Genomic DNA, 20,954 nt, shown 5'->3' with positions numbered 1-20,954 from the left:
AGTCTCGATTCATTGACCCCTCCGGATTGTAAGGAACCGACGCCTTGCCACAGATGCCGCATCACCTCTCCTGCAACTATAAGGAGCCAACGCCTCACCTCCCCTGCCTACCAGCAAGGAACCAACACCTCACCTCCCTGGTCGCAGTAAGGAGCTGACGCCACACCGGCTCCAGCGAAGCCTCACCGCCCCAACTCCGTGTAACATCTTTGTTTCCTCGACGGTTTCCAAGGTACTGTATCTGGGGTCTGTGCGACTCCATGACTGGCCCGCACTCTCTCGCGAGTGGCATCAGACTGTTGGGAACAACTCCGTCAAGACACGGAGACAGCCCCATTTGGAGCTATTGTGTTTCTAAGCCCTTTACTAATATTTAATCTTCGAAAATTTGCATCTTTAGTTGTGTAAGTTGGATTTTTGTCATTTTGGTCTTGTTTTACTCAGATAAATATTGGCTATGTTTCTAAACTGGTGTGGTGTACTGTTTTGTTGTTTTCACTGTGTTACTGTGTGTGTGTGTACAGATACTTTACACATTGCCTCTGGGATGTCTGACTGCGCGTGCCAAGCTACCAAGGAAGGAGCAGGGGTTATCTTAGCTGTGTGGCTCCCTTATCTTGACTAGAGCGAGGGTCCCGACTCGGCCAGGTGCAAACCACTGCCAACTAGAGACCCCATTTCTAACATTTATCATGCAGCGTGAGTTATAATTTGTCATGCTGTGTTAAACCATCAGGAAATACTACATGGAACCAACACCAGCAGCTGAAGGCAAGGCCCTGGAACCGCCACCTGGAGATACCAAGGACCATATTTATACTTATTTTGCGCCGCGTTTGCGTCACTTTTTGACGCAAAAGCGGTGTAAACTTACAAAATACAATTGTATTTTGTAAGTTAGCACTGCTTTTGCGTAAAAAAATGATGCAAACGCAGCGCCAAAGAAGTATAAATATGGGCCCATGAGTCTTGTCTGGTGAGGTAGAGACACCATGTTAGAGATTCTGTGGCATAACCTGAGAAGTGTTCATTGATTAAATAAACACCGTAGTAGGCTGAGGTGGCCTCTAGGAGTTCCATTAGGAGGAAAATATTAGGCTAAATGAAGAGAGAGGGAGGAGGTTAGAGGGGAATGACAGGAGATGGGGTAAAAGGGCAGGAGGTTCTAGCACAAGACCTTTACAAGGCCTAACAGGTCCAGTCAGGTAAGACGCCACAGGAAGGTGCTCTTAACCTCTCTGCCCTTCACCTCAACACCCGGATGTCCTGAATTCCCTTGCACAAAAGATTATGTAGTGACAGAGGCAGTCTCACTCTCCAGAGGAGGGGTTGCCAAGGGGTCAGACAGTCCAACAGGAAAAACCTGTAGCTGGGCAATACGCTCATCGGACAAAAGCTTTCTGTTTTCACGATGAACACACACCTAAACACACGCACGCCTGACTACAAAGGGTTTCTATGTAAATGGCTCCAATACCTTGGGTATCATTTGTTGGGTCGCCCACCTCTTTTTAGAAGTATCAGTCCAATGCTCTCACAGCTTGCTTACTTTAAAAAAAAACTTTCTTTCAGCACACTTTCATTTCCCTCACAGCGTTAGATTTAGACTCTTTGGACTTAGATGGCTTGTACAAATTACTTTTGTCTTTGCCTGAGGGCTGCGCTGGTGTATTGAGTGCATGGGGTGTGGATGTCTGACTGGAGCACTGCTACTGAAAACTATGGGGATGGCAGTACCCCAGATCTCCTTACCACACATATGCCTGTGATTCTGCAGCGTAGCATAGCACGTCTTCTTTGTGTTTTAAGTACAGTACTGTGTTTTGCTCACATTTTGAAGAAATCTCCTGAGGGGAAAAGGTTTGTGGCCACGTATTCTGATTTAGTGTTTCTCTGTGCTGTCTCTGGGGGATGACCAGTGTGCCATGCAGCTCCTGGTCAGTTTTTGAAATTAATCTCAGCTGTTCGTACCACTCTCATTGTAGTAACCTACTATATTCATATGAGCCCCTGCTATTGGACGGAACTCCCAGGAATTTTCTCTAGAGTGGACTTTCCTAAAGAGGTGGTATCAGACAGAGGTACCAACATTAGTTCTGCATCAAGGGAGGTCCTTCAGAAGTGAGCTTCTTTGATCTTCTGTTTGGGCAACCTGTCAGGGGCCCTCTTGCTCTGGTAAGGGAGGTCTAGAAGCAAACTCTCAAGCCCCCTAAACAACACATTGGGGGTCATTCCAACCCTGGCGGTCATCGACCGCCAGGGTGGATGACCACGGAAGCACCGCCAACAGGCTGGCGGTGCTTCATTTGGGATTCCGACCGCGGCTATAAAGCCGCGGTCACCCAGCCGGGTCCGGCGGTTTCCCGCCGGATTTCCCCCGGCTGGGAGAATCCTCCATGGCGGCGCTGCAAGCAGCGCCGCCATGGGGATTCCGACCCCCTTCCCGCCAGCCTGTTTCTGGTGGTTTTTACCGCCAGGAACAGGATGGCGGGAACGGGTGTCATGGGGCCCCTGGGGGCCCCTGCACTGCCCATGCCACTGGCATGGGCAGTGCAGGGGCCCCCTAACAGGGCCCCAGCATGATTTTCACTGTCTGCATAGCAGACAGTGTAAATCGCGACGGGTGCAACTGCACCCGTCGCACCCCTGCAACACCGCCGGCTCCATTCGGAGCCGGCTTCTGTTTTGCAGGGCCTTTCCCGCTGGGCCGGCGGGCGCTCCCTTGGCGGGCGCCCGCCGGCCCAGCGGGAAAGTCTGAATGGCTTCTGCGTCTTTTGACCACGGAGCGGCCAATTGGCGGTTTCCGCTTGGCGGGCGGCGCCCGCCTCCCGCCAATATTGGAATGACCCCCATAGTGTACTATGTACTTGGCCTCAGATCCAGGGTGGCTGAGTACATGAAAAAGGCCAATGAAAACCTTCAGACCAGCCAAGAACCACAGAAGCCCACCCTAACTGTTTACCAGCTAGGGTAGAACATGTGGGTCCTGGAGCCTGTGGCTCCCAGGGCACTCTAAGACAAGTGGAGTGGTCCCCACACAATATGGGAAAAAAAGGGTGAGGTCACCTACTTGGTGGACATAGGCACTCCCTGAATTCCCCTCAGGGTACTTCATGTGAGCCGCCTGAAGCCCTACTATGACAGGGCTGACATGACCCTGCTGATGGCCACTGATGAGGGACAGGAGGAAGAGAGTGACCCTTTCCCTGACCTCTTCTCCAACAATGCAGCTGATGACTCAGTTGATGGACTAATCCTGTCAGACTGTCTTTCTGAATCTCAGAAGGAAGACTGCAGGAACCTCTTAGGGCAGTTCTCAGAACTGTTTTCTCTAACACCTGGTAAGACAACATGGTGTGAACACACCATTGACACAGGGGACAGTTTGCCCATAAATAGCAAAATCTATAGGCAACCTGACCATGTTAGAGACTGCATCAAAACAGAAGTGCAAATGATCCTGGACCTAGGGGTCAAGGAGCACTTTGATAGCCCCTGGGGTAGCCCAGTGTGCTTGTCCCAAAACCTCACTCTCAGAATGGGAAAAGAGAAATAAGGTTCTGTGTTGACTACAGAGGGCTCAACACTGTCACAAAAACAGATGCTCATCCTATCCCTAGGGCAAATGAGCTAATAGAAAAACTGATTTTTCAACCACTGGAGCGCATTATGAATTTACAGTGATGCTCTTTGGTCTGAAAAGTGCACCTGCCACTTTTCAGAGGCTGGTGAATACAGACCTCCAAGGATTGGAGGCCTATAGTGCAGCTTATCTAGATGATGTAGCTGTCTTTAGCTCCACCTGGGAAGACCACCTGGTCCACCTGGAATGTTTTGGAGGCTCTGCAAAAAACAGGTCTCTCTATCAAGGCCTCTAAGTGCCAGATAGGGCAGGGGAAGGTTGTATATCTGGGTCACCTGGTAGGACAGATTCAACCACGGCAGGGGAAGATCCAAACTATTTTAGATTGGATTCCTCCTTCTACACAGACCCGAGTGAGAGCCTTCTTAGGTCTTACTGGGTACTTCAAGACGTTCATTAAGAACTAAGGCTCCATTGTAGCCCCTCTTAATGACCTCACCGCAAAGAGAATGCCTAAGATAGTTTTGTGGACAGCTAGATGTCAAAAAGCTTTTGAAGATTTCAAACAGGCCATGTGCTCTGGACCTGTGTTGAAAAACCCTAACTACTCCAAGAAGTTTATAGTACAAACAGATGCTTCTGAGGTAGGGGTGGTGGTAGTTCTATCTCAGCTTATCACTAAGGGCCAGGACCAACCTGTAGCTTTTATAAGCAGAAGGTTGACCCCCCGGGAAAGGAGTTGGTCAGCCATAGGAAGGGAGGCCTTTGCTGCGGTCTGGGCCTTAAAGAAGCTGAGGCCATACCTGTTTAGCACTTCATAGTTCAGATAGACCACAAGCCCCTTCTTTGGCTCAAGCAGATGAAAGGTGAAAATCCCAAACTGTTGACATGGTCCATATCCCTACAGGATATGGACTATACATTGGAACATAGACCTGGGAGTAACCACTCCAGTGCAGATGGACTCTCCAGATATTTCCACTTAGAGAACGAAGACTCATCTGGGCAAGGTTAGCCTTCTTTTCCTTTGGGGGGGTTGTGTAGAAAAGTACCCTCTTTCTTGGCATGGCTACCCCCACTTTCTGCCTGTTGTCAGTGTGCTTGACTGTGTTCACTGGGATCCTGCTAACCAGAACCCCAGTGATTATGCTCTCTCCTCTAAATATGGTTGTTACTAACCTTTTCTCCTCATAATTGGCATACTGATGCCCCCATGTACGTCACTAGTTAATGGTACCTAGGCACCCAGGGCATTGGGGTTCCAGGAGATCCCTATGGGCTCCAGCAGTTATTCTGCCACCCATAGGGAGCCCAGGCAAAGGGTTCTGCAGGCCTGCCATTGCAGTCTGCATGAACCGGGTGCACCCACCCACTTTCACTACAAGTCACTGCGCCAGGTCACTGTAAGTCACTCCTATGGTAGTCCCTTTCAGCCCAGAGGGGAGGATGCAGGCACCTGTGTGTGAGGGCACCCCTGCACTAGCAGAGGTGCCCCCACGAACTTCAGCTCCATTTTATTTGACTTCATAAGTGCGGGGATGCGATTTCATATATTTACTGGACATAGGTCACTACCTGTGTCCATCTACATAATGGTAACTCCTAACTTGGGCATGTTTGGTATCAAACATGTCAGAATCATGCCCCAATACTGTTGCAAGTATTGAAAGTATGATTCCATGCACTCTGGGGGCTCCTTAGAGGTCCCCCAGCATTGCTACCACGCGTCTTACGGGACTTCTCAGGCAGCCCAACTGCTGCCACCCTCAGACAGGTTTCTGCCCTCCCGATGCTTGAACAGATTAAGCTCAGGAAGGCAGAACAAAGGATTTCCTTTGGCTGAGGGGGGTAACACCCTCTCCCTTTGGAAAAATGTGTTACATGGCTTGGGAGGGGTAGCCTCCTCAAGCCACTGGTATGCTTTGAAGGGCACATTTGCCCTCCATGCATTAACCAGCCTACACCAGTTCAGGGACCACCAGTCCCTGCTCTGGCATGAAACTAGACAAAGGAAAGGAGAGTGACCACTCCACTGTCCATCATCACTCCAGGGGTGTGCCCAGAGCTCCTCCAGAGGGTCCCTGGGTTCTGCCATCTTGAATCCAAGGTTGGCAGGGACCTCTGGGAGCATCTGAGTGGCCAGATTAGGCAGGTGACATCAGAGCCCCCTCCTGATAAGTGGTCACCTGCCTAGGTGACAAATCCCCCTTTCAGGGCTATTTAGGGTCTCTCTCTTGGGTGGGTCCCCAGATTCGGCTTGCAAGATTCCAGCAGGACTCCTCTGCAACCTTACTTTGAATTCTAGCTACTGAAACCACGACTGGACCCTCCAGGAACCGACACTCTGCATCCACAAGGAAAACTCTTCTTGCAACATTGTTTCCATGGCTCCTTCCAGCTTCTGCAACATTTCCCTGGCTGTGCATCCTCTGGGGGCACCAAGTCTTCAGTCTGCATGAGAAGGAAGAAGGAATCTCCCTTGGAGTGCAGGAGTAACTCCACTGCATCTGCAGGCACCTACTCCAATGACGACCAGCTGCGTGGATCTCCTCTCATCCTGGGCAGCATGGATCCTGCATCACGGGTGAGGACCACAGTAGTCCTCTTGGTCCTCTCTGCCAGCTGTCCAACTTTGGTGGAGCTAAGCCCTTGCCTTCCCATGCAGGTCAGTTGCCCTGTGCACTGCGTCTCTTGCAGCTGCCAAGGCTTGTTTGCATCCCCTCCAAGGGATCTTCAGGCTACATGTAGCTCAAACCCCCAGCACTCCTTCTGTGACACACAACCCTCTGTGTGGTTCTCCTGCGGAATAGGACCCTTCTCCAGTTGTGCTGCGTGGGCTCTTCTGTGAGACTCCTGTGGGTGCTGCTTCTGCTCCTGTGGACCCTCTGTGTTGCTAAGGGTCCTCTGGGAGTCCCCCTCCTGGATTGAGTCCTTCTGGACCTGGTGGAATCGGTGAACCAAAACCTGACTGCAATTCTTCTTCCAGCATGGGAAGTCTTCTGCACCCCTCAGGAACTCTTCACCGACTCTAGGGCTGAGCTTCTTCACATCACCAACGACCAACTCCTGCAAACCTAGACTGGTGGGTAGGGGCTCCTGCCCCCACTGGACTCCTCTGTGATTTGTGGACTTGGTTCCCTTCTTCCACAGGTCTTCCTCTTCAGGAATCCATGGCTGGTTTCTTGTAGTCTTGTCTGTGTGTTGTATTTTCTTCTTTTCTTTCCTTTTGGGTGGTTTGGGGGAAAATCTAGTAATTTACTCCTTTCCTTCTGGTCACTGGGGGGCACTGTGGTACTTACCTTTGGGGTTTCCTAGTACCCCCTGCTACCCTCTACACATTCCATTTATCTAGGTGGGAGTCCTGTGTTCGCATTCCATTTTTTAGTATATGGTTTACTATATGGTTTGGGCTCCCCCTAGGGTCACTATTGTCTAACTGCATGTGCACTGTTTTCTATCAATTTCTATGCCTATTGCTGAACTGGTGTACATATTTAGGGCCAGATGTATAAAAAAAAATTCCACTCGCAAACAGTGCGAATCGCAAAATTCGGCCATTTGGGAGTGCAAAAAAGTGGTCTGTGATGCATGAAAGGCATTCGCAGACCACAAATAAGAAATCGCAAAAATTGCGATTTCTTGCGTTGCGACCTGGTTTTGCGAGTCACAATTTGCAATTAGCAAAATCCACATTGCAAGGAGATGCTGCAAAAAATCGCAAATTGCAATTTTTCGCAGAATGGCATTTTGCACATGCAAAATACCATGAAAAGAAACCAGGTGGTAACCTGGTGCAAAATTAAAAAATGCATTTAAAATGCCTTTTTAAATTGAACATGTAAAGCACACATGCCCTTTTGGCATGTGTGCACCCCACATGTCCCCCAAAACATTTTTGGGGTGCAGCAGAGGGGGCCTTAGCCCCCCAGCACCCTGGGCTTTTGCATCTCCAAAATTGCGATTTCTGGTTCAGAAATCGCAATTTTGGAAATGCGAAAAATTCGCAGATATGGGCCAACAGGCCCATAGCTGCGAATGGGGCCGGTATCGCAATTTGCGATTCGGTAATAGCATTTGCGATTTGTAAGAAATCGCTATTACCAAATCACAAATGTGATACATGGCACTTTGCGAGTCGGAAATAGCGATTTCTTAAAAATCGCTATTTCCGACTTGCAAAGGGCCGTGATGATACATCTGGCCCTTAGTGTGTTACTTACCTCCTATTGGAGGGTTGCTTCTCTAGTACCTTTTAGTATTGTGTCACTAAAATAAAGTACCTTTCTTTTTGTAACACTGAGGTGGTCATTATGGTCGGAAGACCGCCAGGGTGAATGTGGCGGTATCACCGCTAACAGGCTGACAGTGAAGACCGCCACATTATGAGTGTGGCGGGTTGGCCGCTACCAACCCGCCACATCTCCACTCATACCGCCATGGCGGTATGAACCGCCGGGCCAGAGATGTTCATCTCTGACACAGTGGTCTACAGAGGACCGCCGGCGGTATTAGGAGCGGGCCTACCTCCATGGTTGCCGCGGCGGTAGCACCACCACAAAAACCATGGCTGTAGGTCTACCGGTGACAGGGAATTCCTTCCCTGACAGTGGTAGACAGCTCCCCCACGAGCCCCCAGCAAGCACCTGACCTCCCCACCCCCTACAGTCACAGCGTCCCCCACCCCCCTACTCACATAGCGCCCCCACACCCCCTACTCACATAGCGCCCCTACTCACATACATGCACACAGACACCACTACGCATGCACCCATTCACCTACACTTCCAGACACGCATTCACTCACACTCATCCATACACGCATTCACTCACACACACTCAAACTCATCCATACATGCATTCACTCACACATACTCGCACGCATCCATACACGCATACACACAAACATCCAAACATGCATACTCTTATGCCTGCACACTAACATGCAGACACGCACTCAGTTCAACATTCATACACGCATTCACTCACACGCATACAACCACGCGTACACCACAACACTCAGTTGCATTCACAAATGCACACACACATTCATACACACACAGAAACCACACACTCACAAACAATATCGCCCTCCTTCCCACCCCCTCCCCTGTCGGACGCCCGACGTACATTGTCTGGCAAGGAGGTCGTCCGGCAGGGAACAGGAAGGGGCACTGCAACCGCTGGCAGCGCCCCGTCAGCAGGACACCACCAAGCCATATTAATGGTCTTAATACTGCTAGTGGCATCCTACTGGCAGGGCAGTGCAGGTGGTAGCAATGCCAGAAAGCCACCGCCCGCCAGCATGGCTACTGCCGGAAATCCACCCACAGTGTGGCAGAAATCTGACAGTACCCATTATATGGCGGGCGGCTTCTGGCGCCCTTTGCTTTGGCGGTCTCGCTCAGGGCCTGAGTATTTTCTTTCATGTGTGTAAATGCTGTGTGACTACAGTGGTACTGCATGAGGTTTGCATGTCTCCTAGATAAGCCTTGACGGCTCATCCACAGGTATCTCTAGAGAGCCTAGCTTCTAGATACTGACTTCATTAATAGGGGATACCTGGACCTAGTATAAGGTGTAAGTACCTCAGGTACCCACCACACACCAGGCCAGCTTCGTCATTCCGTACAGAGTTTTCTGAGGTGGGGGTGATGTGAGTCCATCTGCGGAGGCCGAGGATGAGTCTGGCAGCAGAGTTCTGTGTGGTTTGGAGTCTTTGCTGAAGGTGTGTGGTGATCGCAGCGTAGAGGGCATTGCCATAGTCTAATTGGCTAGTGATTAGGGCCTGAGTGAGGGTACACCTGGTGTTCATGGGGAGCCATTTGAAGACTTTTTGCAACATGTGAAGTGTGCGAAAGCAGACTGAGGCGACTGCATTGGACTTCATGGTCAGTTTGTTGTCCAGGATCATGCCAAGGTTTCTGGCGTGGTAAGTCGGTATGGCGGATTGGTCCTAGTTCCGAGGGCCACTAGGAGTCATTCCAAAGGGTGGTGTTTTTGCCGAAGATCAGCACTTCCGTTTTGTCTATGTTAAGCTTCAGGTAGTTGTCCTTCATCCAGTTGACAACGCTCATCATGCACCTCTAGAAGTTGTTTTTTGTGTTGGCAGGATCTTCTGAGAGTGAGAGGATGAGCTGGGTAACATCTGCATAGGATATGATGTTTAGTCTTTGGGAGCTGACGATGTTGGACACAGGGTCATCTAGGTGTTGAAGAGGGTGTAGCTGAAGGAGTGTCCTTCAGGAACACAACGGATGATGTCTTTGGGTTCAGAGGTGCGTAGAGGTTGACGGACCTTCTGCGTTCTACCGCTGAGGAAGGAGGCGATCCATTTAAGGGCTTTTCCTTGGTTACTAATGTGATACTAGATGTGATGAGATACGGTGTCAATGGCTGTTGAGAGGTCAAGGAGGATCAGGGCCGCTGTTTCTCCCTGGTCGAATAGGGCTCTGATGTCATTGGTGGCTGCAATCAAGGTAGTCTTGGTGTTGTAGTTGGCACGGAATCCAGATTGGGAGGTGTCTAGGAGAAGTTTCTGCTCTGGATATTTCATGATTTGTAAGTTGATTTTTTTTTCCATGACTTTGGTAGGGAACGGGAGAAGTGAGATAGGGCAGTATTTTTTTAGCTAAGCAGATGGTTTCTTGAGGAGTGGTTTGACTTTTGTATGTTTCCAATCTTCGGGAAAGGTGGATGTGGCAAATGAGGAGTTGAAGCGGGTGGTGAGATTGCTACTGATTCTGCGGCTTCCATGGTTGAAAAGGTGGTGGTGGCAGGACTCCATGGGAGTTACTGAGTGAACAGAGTTTATGATGGTGGTCCTGGGGTGTGAGCTGATCCCATGAGGTAAGTCAGTGGTCTATGTTGATTTTGGTGAGTGCATGAATTGTGAAGGAAGTCTAAGGGCTTGGGCTGGGTTGCAAAGTTCTTATAGATGGTGATGATCTTTTCGTGGAAAAAGTTGGCAAGTCTGTCACATAGTTCATGGGGGAGGGGTGATGCTATTTTCTATGGCTGTGGCATTGTCAAACTTTCTGGCGATGTTGAAGAGCTCTTTGTTGTGGTTGAAACTGGAATCGCTGCCATCGGCTAGGGCTTTCCTCTTTCTCTCTCTCTCAGTAGCCAGTGCTAGAAGTTGAGAGAGGTCTTGAGGGTGATTCTGTCAGATGTCTCATGAATCCCGTTCTCCTCAGTCAGGGGCAGATTGCATCACAGGGCCAAACAATCATATTTCTAATGTAAACTCAGTTTATGCCGTGAGTCATTTTCCTTCACCAGGAAAAAGCCACACTCATACCTCACCACGGTGCCTTTTTTCTCATAGTCCATCATCAAGTAGTCCTCCGCAACAGGGGCATCAGCAGAGAATGCACACGTCACATAGACATCAAGGTCCTTGTAATAGGATGGGCCATCAGTTAGGTATGGGATGGTGATTTACTGTGACACTTGTAACTACAGTCACATGAGTGGGCACACAGATAACACATGTACTGAATGGACATATTGTTCCATCCTGTTTGCAGGTCCAGTAAGCTCTTCATTGTGTCTCTGAACACATACGAACCACTTGTCCAAACCTAGCCGGGTGCTATATTATGGAAAGTATATCTACTGACCCCTACTGCAGTCTATGTTCATGTGTGTACTCTAAAGAACCATAGCTCTCTGGAATGTCAAGTAACAGTTGACCACTCCTCCTATACCTCACTCTTCAACAGGTATAGGTTAGGTTCCTGTAATTCTCTCCTTCCATAAGCACCCTGGAGAACTGTTCCCTCCAAGGCAGAATAAAACCCAGAAGTGCCCTACCTACACTCACTTTGGGACGTAGCTCAGTAAAGATTGAGGAAGCAACTATGTTGTGTGAGCAGGTAAGAGGTGTCTTCCTGTGCCCCTCCCTGGTACTTGTGGGGAAAAGCCTGAAAGTTTTGTCTGGAAAATGCGTGGCCTGTGGCAATTGCTGTGTGCCATTTTTTGTGGTTTTGCCCTATTCTACTGGTGGTGAACTTGGATCCATAGCAATGTAATGAAACTCGTCCATGGGGTTTCTTGTCTTTACTGGTGACTGTTCATCGCCCACTTACTTCCTGCTCAAGAAATTGAAGACTCTCTGTCTCGCAAAGTGGATGGACATCGGAAATGAAAAACATCTGGAAATTTGCCCATAATAGATTAGACAAAATCTAGTGACTGACCGTTCATCCTTTTTGTCCTCTCTCAGGTGACCTTGGGCTGATAGAGTCCCTCCAGAAAGGTATGACATGCGCTCCCTGCTACTATTTATAGTTCTGGTAAGGCCGTGACCTAAGAGAGCTCTGGTGCTCTCCGTTTGGAGACTAGCTGTCAACAACCCTACTGGATTGCTCCATTCACTCATACTCTGTGGGATGTGCTGGCCCAGGCCACTAGACAGCAGCACTCCTGTCAATCATTCTGAAGTTCGGCCTATTAACACCTCTTGTACTATCCTTCCTTCCTGCAAGAGATAAAAAGCCAACATCATCAAAAGCCTGCGTACACATGGCTTGACTGGTATTCTGCTGCTGCCACACAACACCCTGCATGCACACTTTTACACACTTGAAAGAAGAAGGGACCTACACACACAACGCTAATTGCCAGTAACTGTTGAATGTTCGTCTGATCTTGATAAAACCCTGGTCATGAGCTATGATTCATCACATTCTTTGTTTTTTCACCTTTGGTGAGGCTCTGCAGGATATGTTGGAATTGACAACTATCCTCGCAGCCACCTCTGGAGAGTGCGATGCTGTGTCTTACTTCATCCAGACCCCGCCAAAATACCACCCTCCTTGGGCTCAGCCTCATACCTAGTTTGGAGAGGGGTAGCTGCCAGAACCTCCCCTCACCCCACTGGGGGGAGGGGAGCTTCCTCGGGAATCCTTTTGTCATTCCATAATTTAGAGAGGGAGTCCTCTTCTAAATTAATACCCTGGAGTCACAACAATCCGTGTCCATGCACAGAGCCATCTATGCTGCTAGTACCATTAAAGAACAGACCTCGTCCAACACGCCATTGAAGGTCAAAGGTAACCATTCTAAGATGACTTAGTTGACTGTGACTAATGTGAAGTTGGGGTTTACCAGCCACTTTTGTCGGCCCAGCCCCGAAAGTCAAACTGTTCGCTATATTGTGGACTTTTTAACACACACTACTTAGTGAAACATACAAGTAAAACGAATCTTCTCCTGTAGACTGAAAATGTAGATGTTTTATTTATTACAGAAACTTGGGCAATGCCTAAGACGAATTTTCATTTTGATTTAACGTATCCTGACACATGCAAGGTTCTGCACCGTCCCCGAGAGTGGTGTAGAGGGGTTGGAGTAGGCTTGAATTTTAGAGGATTGTTGGGGCTTTAAAATCCTGCAACTAGATATGTTTGTGCAAGTGGAGATTCTCGGTTTCGCACTTTATGGGGTTGTGGATAACTCCTTTTCAGGGATTTCAGGGATCGTCCTTCCTGCAAATATTCTTAGACTTAATAATTTCCCCACTCGCCCTTTCACAATCAACATGTTTTAGCCTGAGAGATTTTAATGCTTGGGCAGACAGTAAGGTGGCAACAAATTCCGTTGACTTTTCGGGTTCACTAGAAGCTCTAGGCTTACAGCTACTTTTCTCAGGGTCAACACGCATGTTCAGACACATTTTGGACCTCATTTGTGCCTTGGAGGGTCTGATATCTTCAGCAGGCATCCAGCCCCTCTGTTGGACAGACCATGCCTTGGTGTCATTTTACATTAGACGATCGGGTGACATATTTCCAGGACCTGAGGAGACTATGCAAGTGCCTCAGAGATCCTGGTCCAAGCTGACACATTTAACCTGTTCTAATACTTTTAAACCATCGATTCACTTGACACCAGTCTTTCAGTTAATTACTTCTACAATACATATGAACTTTGGGTCATTGGTGCCTTAACTAAGATATTGCCTTTGAAAAACATTTGTGCTCGTAAAAGTCCCTCCGTTCCTTGGTATACCAAGTCTTTGAGACAAGCCAAATTGGTTTGTAAAAAACTGGGAAAAAACTGGTACAAGGAGCGTAAGACAAGGAGCACTTAAAGATTGCTTTGAATGCTTTTAAAAGTGTGATCACACTACCACAGAGGAATACCACGTGAAGGCCATCCTGGAGAATCTAAGTAGTACAAAACGATATTTGAAATTGTACATGAGCTACTTGATCCAGTTTGTGCCACACAAACAATTATGCCTTTACAGTCTTTATCTGACAATCTGGCAGATTTTTTTGATCCCAAGTTCTGCACCAGTATTTCCACCATAAAGCAATCTTCAACCTTGACTAATTTGTTTCCTAATGGCGGAAGTGGGCAGTGCCGGACGCCAGTTGTTCTTCCTAACAATTTAGAATCTTTTGGGATGATGCCTGAGGACTGCTTTAGAGTGTTTTCTCTGGCCTTCTTGTGGTCTCCATAGACCACCACCACTTAGGGCATGCAAGAAGTAGATAGATTTTCTGTGACCCCTGCTCCCACCTGTCTGTAATCAGTCGTGCAGGGAGGGACAGGTTCCTCGATCATGGAAAAGGGCTTTAGTACTCCCACTGCTAAAAAAAAAAAAAAAAAAAAAAAAACGTTGACATATCCATAAGTACTCATCAACTATTGTCCCATCTCTCAGCTGCCTTTTCCAGTTCAAATCTTAGAAAAGTTAATTACTAGGAAGCTTTCAGACTACTTAGAAACACTTTTTTCCTGGATAAATCACACAATGGTTTTAGGGCCTTACATGGTACAGAGTCTGCCCTTGTTTCAGCTTTGAATGATCTGAGGATGGCTGTGGGTGGTGATCAAACAGTGATGCTTCCATTACTTGACCTAGCTGCTGCCTTTGACACTGTAAGTCATAAGATCTGAGTTTCCAGGTTATCAGAGTTCAGGGTGAGTGTACGAGCACTTGACTGGATCCAAGCTTATCCAGAAGATAGATCACAAGCCATACAAATGCTTCCTTTCTGCTCTGCTTTTAAAACAGTGGAACGTGGGTTGCCTCAGGGTTTGCTTCAAGTCTAACCATGTTTAATATTTATATGCGCCCCCTTGCTGCATTTATTAGATCACGTGGCATTAATTTTTATTAATTATGCTGATGACACACAACTGATTCTAACAGATAATTCTCAGCCTGATTTGCTAGACGTGTTTCACAATTGTGTGAGAGATGTCTCAGTCTGGTTGAGTAGCAACTCCTTAAAATGTAATGAAGACAAAGCTGAGATTCTCTGCTGTGCTACGGGGAAGGCAGTGTGTGGATTACCAACTAATTTCTGGCCTTGGGCAGACTCTTCGAGGCAAGGATAGTCGTATGTGCACAATCTAGGCATCCTTTTTGACAGTGATCTCTCTCTTGAGGTTCATGTCAATAAGATTTCTGCCACACTTTGCTATGCTCTGTACACTTCGGATGGTTTTGCTATTTCTTCCTCTGCCCATGAGAGCACTTGTAGTTCAAAACACTATTTTCAGTAGACTTGACTACTGCAATGCGTTTTTTGAGCTGCTCCAAAACTGGTGTTGAACTTGCCCAGGTACCTATCTTTAGCTCATGCCTTTGCAGAGCTTAATTGGTTCCCAGTGAGTGAGAGGGTCATTTTTAAGTCTCTCTGCATCACTTTTAGGGTGACACACAAGAAGGGTCCTCTCTTCTTGCAAAGAAAGTTTAAGCACTGTGCCCCATTGTTCTGCTTTCCTTCTTATCTCGTATCAGAGCTTACAGAACATATCAAGAATGCACTTCTGAGTTCAAAGAAGACCTTTATTGTTGTTAATTCTTTCCCACCCACAAGTTTGTGAGAGACGAATTAATAGATTTCAAGCACACGTTCAAATGAGTAAAAGTATTGCAGCAATGAAAACAAAATATATCACAGTACTTCTCAGTTGCAATGTACACAGCAGGTTATATTTATAAGATATTGAATGCAAAGCAAAACAAATACTTCACCGTGTGAGAAACTATTTACAGCTTCATCTTTCTGGGGTCTGCAAGTTGATGACTCCGGTCAACTGCGAGAAAGAGATTATCTACTCACACGAGAGACTGGCAACTGGCACCAAGTTCCAGTCCGAAGTCCAGCAGATTTGAATCTAATTCTCTGAAGCCCGAGTCATCCCTACAAAAGCGTGCCCCCTCCTCTCAGACTCGGGAAAACTACGCAAGCCTTTGGAGACTGGCCAGATCTCCTAGACTTCTCCTCTTCCCAAGCCTGAGCAGAAAGGAAAACACCAAATGTACTCTCTCTTATCATGTCTAGTCTGCTGTGCGAAGAAAACAGTTTGGTTCATCTTGTGGAAAAACACAGCTTGGAAAAATACAGCTTGGATTCTCAACTGCAATGTCTAACTCCACGTTAAAGGCAATAGGCAGCTAACCTAAATATCAAATGTAATGTCTAATGTCATGTCAAAGCCAATAGGCGGCTGAGCTGAATACAAAATGCAATGCCTAATATCATGTCAAAGCCAATAGGCAGCTAAGCTGAATACAGAATGCCATGTCTAATATCATGTCAAAGCCAATAGGCAGCTAAACTGAATACAGCATGTCAAAACCAATAGGCAGAATACAGAATGTAATGGCTAATGCAATGTCAAAGCCAATAGGCGGCTAAACTAAATACAGAAAGTAATGGCTAATGCCATGTCAAAGCCAATAGGCGGCTAAACTGAACAAAACATATAATGTGCTACTGGTGAACATTGAGCAACTAATATGCGCAGTGGTGAAACACAAAGTCATTGATCAAACAAAATTAATAGCATCACACCCATCCAGAGTTCTGCGTTCTTCTAAGGCCAATCTTCACTGCATCTCCATATTCTACAAAGTAAGGACCAGTAGCCAGGCCTTTTCGATTAGAGCAGCACAACTCTAGAACAGCTTGCTGCCTCCTTAGGAGCTTGCCAGGATTTGCTACCATTCAAGAAAGCAAAATGTGGCTCTTTCCGGCTTACTCATGTCATGGATTATCCTTCCTTGATAGGCTTTCTATCAAGCTACCTCCAGGATTCCTTTGAGGTCTCAGTCTGGGCTTTATTAATGTAATTTCAAAACAGTTAAATTCTTTTTTCCTCACAGATCTCTCACTTAACTCATAAAACCCTTTTTTACATAATAGTCTAGGTGCACTGCTAAAGGAGGCCAATAACTGGAGCTTTATGTAGACATAGTTAAGGCCATATTTTCTTCCTAACAGAGGTGAGTCAGTGAGGCAGCCCCTTACTATAAGACATAAGGCTAAATGTACCAAAGTTCTGATTTGGGACTCGCAAATTGCGACTCGCAAATCCGAATGTAGTAAAGTGTCATTGACACTATTAGCGACTCGCAAGGGGGTCGCAAATGCCCACCTCATGATTATTCATGAGGTAGGTCGCAATTTGCGACCCCTTTGGGAATGGCGGCCCTCACAGGGATGGTGGCCTGCTGGAGACAGCAAACCACCATGTCTGTGACTGCTTTTAAATAAAGCATTTGTTATTGTTATGCACCCCGTTTTCCTTAAAGGAAAAAAGATGCATTACAAAAACAAAAAATGAAACTGTTTTGCTCTGAAAAAATGTTTTCAGTGACATTCACAAAGGGGAAGGGGTGCCATGGTTTGCGAATGTGTTAGCACCAGTGTGACACTGGTGCTAACTGCGATTGTTTTGTGACCACATTCGCGGTCACAAAACAATCATACATGGGACTGCGAGTCGCAATTAGAAAGGGAACACCACTTCCTAATTGTGAGTCGCAATCCCGTTTTGCGATTTGGTAAAAAGTTTACCGAATCGCAAAACTGGGTTTATACATCGGGAAGTGCATTTTGCACGTCGCAACCAGACAGATTTGCTGTTTGCGACGTGCAAAGTCGTTCGTACATATGGCCCTTAATACTTTAAGACTTTAAATCTAGAAAGTAGCAGATGAATGAGATGAGGAAGGTGTTACCTGATAAAAGAAAATTGTTTTTCATACCTGAAACTCCTTGCACTGAATTAAATCATCTTTTACGTTACAAAATAACCACTAATAAACCAGTTGTAACAATATTGTACACCAGTTAATATGTTCTGCTTCATCCAACAAGTCAGTGATCAATGCCAACGATGTTATAATTGCTGGGTAGAATTGGTCCCAAAAGCTGTTTTTCAGTCCCAGGCTGAACTGGCAGTGGACCAAACCTAAGTGTAGAATTTTCTTTCGTATTATATATTATCATGAGTGTATAGAGTGCTTACTACCCTTGAAGAGGTGCTGAAGTGCATTGCAGACAGGTAGCATGTCTAGCAGAGGGTTAGTTTCTATTGGTAATCATAAGTATGCCAGGTAGTCGTACATTAAGCCACGCTATTAAAGATTGCTAGACTGATTTAGGACATGACGTTTAGAGTCTATAGGAGTGAACTGTTGTTCTTAATTGATTCAGTTGTTTCAGTTACGGAAAATGTAACGGTGTCTTCGAGATTTGGATGCAAAGTAGGTGCAAACATGTGTGCCCTACCATATGTGAGTGTGTGTGAGGGAGAGAGTGACTGTGTGTGCGTGTGTGAGAGAGAGGGAGAACGTGAGGGTTTTGTGAAAACTCATTAGTATGTGCAGCCACCTAGTGACGCTTCCTTGCTATATTGGGCAATGTGAAAATTGACATAGATATAAAAGTGTTGAGCAGGTACTATCTGTTTTTCACCTGCGGTGTTTGATGGCACAGTTGAAGTTACCAGGGTTGTTGTATTTGCTCGTGGAGAGCATATACTGTGGAAAGCTTTATTCTTGCTATGAGTGCTTTTAACATTTTAGACATTCAGGGGGTCATTCCGACCCTGGCGGTCATAGACCGCCAGGGCCGGGGACTGCGGATGCACCGCCAACAGGCTGGCGGTGCATCCAGGCCAATTCTGACCGCGGCGGTAAAGCCGCGGTCAGAAAAGGGAAACCGGCGGTTTCCCACCGGTTTTCCCCTGGCCTGAAGAATCCTCCATGGCGGCGCTGCAGGCAGCGCCGCCATGGGGATTCCGACCCCCTTCCCGCCAGCCTGGTTCTGGCGGTTTTGACCGCCAGAACCTGGCTGGCGGGAACGGGTGTCGTGGGGCCCCTGGGGGCCCCTGCAGTGCCCATGCCAATGGCATGGACACTGCAGGGGCCCCCAAACAGGGCCCCACAAAGATTTTCAGTGTCTGCATAGCAGACACTGAAAATCGCGACGGGTGAAACTGCACCCGTCGCACCCTTTCCACTCCGCCGGATCCATTCGGAGCCGGCATCCTCGTGGAAGGGGGTTTCCCGCTGGGCGGGTGGGCGGCCTTCTGGCGGTCGCCCGCCAGCCCAGCGGGAAACTCAGAATGACCGCCGTGGTCTTTTGACCGCAGTACGGTCTTCTGGCGGTTCCCGCTTGGCGGGCGGCTCCTGCCGCCCGCCAAGATTAGAATGACCCCCTCAGTGCTAGTGTGTGTGTGTGTGTGTGTGTGTGTGGGGGGGGGGTGATGACAACAGAAAATGCACACATCTCTAACATTCCTTGTCCCTTTCTACAGATAATGACAGACGCTACTGTGAAGTTGGTTTCAGTGCAGATATCACCGGTGTGAGTATTTAGCACATTGCCTATGCACATAAACTTCATGTAATATGTCTTCAGTGGTTTTTCTTTTTTATCTCCTCTGCATTTTTACTCAGAATCTCTGCTTTTCATTCTCTTTTCTCCTTCCCTTATGCTGAGGCAGTAATTGAAGAAGTGCTAACTCATTTCTGTGGTCCCCATTTCAAGGTTCTCGATCCTCAACTTTACACTCCTCACTATCGTCTTCATGTTCTCTTCTCTCGTACCAGTTCATTTCACTGGTGCTGGAACAATTTTCAGAAAGGGGGTTCTACCATCAATGTTACATCGCGGAAGTCGTAGGGATTGTGAAAAATCCAAGCATCACACCAAGAGCATGTGTAGCAAATGAGTCATGCCCATGCAGCAGAAGCAGGCTAAGGTAGTGGTATATAGCTGGTGATGCATTTTGGTGCACACTGTAGCACATACCACACCAAAGCATGGTGTGATAGTGCACTTTGTCGATTCAGCAGCCCAATGTAACAAAGCAATCAGTGTAATGTGGCATAAACATGCATTGAAATGTGACTTGGTGATTCCTACTCTCTCTCTCCTAAGTGTCCTCCTCTTGGGTATTTTCGTCTTCATCCCCTCTACACATGCACACCTCCTTTTCATTTAGTGTCCCCCCCTGTGGTTGTTTATGTGTTCATCCTTGCTTTACTTTAACGTCAGTTGAAGCACTAGTTAATCTAACCATGACTGCTTTTTATTTCAGGATGGGACACTTGTTGTCGGAGCCCCGGGAGGTTATTTTTTTGGAGGTGAGTTTTGCTTCTGTTCAGTGTGTGTCTTTCACTAACTGGCAGCAAGCAGAGAAGCAGAGTTAAAAAGAGCTTAAGAGAGGCTGTTGAGTGAATTTGGCACAGAAGATTCATGTCTTTCCTTGAGGATCTCTTACAGTTGTGGAGGGTTGGAGAAGCAACGATGCAGGTTATGAGGAATTGCACCTTATAATTGACTGCAGGGGTACAAGTCTTTTCCACTGCAACTTTAGCCCATGAGCCTCATAGCACCTTTTCTCAAAATCTGATCAGTCTCTAGTAACTGAGGCAATTCTCTTTCCTCTGAGTATCATATGGTGTGAGTTTGGGCAACCGTAGACCTGTTATCCTTGATTTCATTGCCCCCCTAAATGGAGGGCCCACTGAGGTGAGTGAAGTCCGCCATTTCAGCTTTTAATCCCTAGAATGTGCCTCTTATCTTACCCAAACTCTACCTGCACCTCGAGAGACCAAGTTCTGTCTCTCTGGGTTATTTTTTTGTATCTCAATCCTAAGCGTGATCAGCAACAGGACAAGTGATGCCCCAAGCTAAAAAGAACCATGGCGGATGCCTAGATTCAGTACTCAACCCTGACTTTTTTGGTGCTTTCTTCTTCCTGTGAAAATCTACCTGAATTTCAAAGGTAGCAGTCCCCAGGAATGGTAATGTTTCCCATTGTACCTCTGAGGGAACCCTCCACACTTTCACTGAGGCAAGCATGGGCCAGATTAATGCTACACCTCGTACGCAGAGCATGGGTGTGCTTTATGGCTGATTAGAATGACCATCTCTGGTGTTTCGGTTCCTAATGATATGAATGATGTTCCCTAAAGCAAGCAAACAGATGTGGAGAACTTCCCTGATTTATTGGCCAGAGGGCATACCATTAGCATCTTTTAAAAGCTGGTGCTCATTTTAGGAACAGATCCAACTCTGTTCCACCTCTTTGGCCAGAAAATTTGCTGACA

At 47.3% G+C, this 20,954-nt stretch overlaps 1 protein-coding gene across 2 annotated transcripts in view; it reads left to right on the top strand.

The window, feature by feature from the left end:
* ITGA2B (integrin subunit alpha 2b) overlaps positions 1–20,954 on the top strand; it is a 327,605-nt gene that overhangs the window by 78,657 nt on the left and 227,994 nt on the right. For both annotated transcript variants that reach the window (XM_069237913.1, XM_069237914.1), the window contains exons 5-6: positions 19,154–19,203; positions 19,940–19,985. In XM_069237913.1, the coding sequence (XP_069094014.1) occupies positions 19,154–19,203; positions 19,940–19,985 (96 nt within the window). The remainder of the gene's footprint in view (positions 1–19,153; positions 19,204–19,939; positions 19,986–20,954) is intronic.

Source organism: Pleurodeles waltl, chromosome 6 (assembly GCF_031143425.1).
Source record: "Pleurodeles waltl isolate 20211129_DDA chromosome 6, aPleWal1.hap1.20221129, whole genome shotgun sequence".
NCBI lineage: Eukaryota > Metazoa > Chordata > Amphibia > Caudata > Salamandridae > Pleurodeles > Pleurodeles waltl.
Note: the sequence above shows the minus strand (reverse complement) of the source record. Positions and strands in the feature narration are given on the sequence as shown.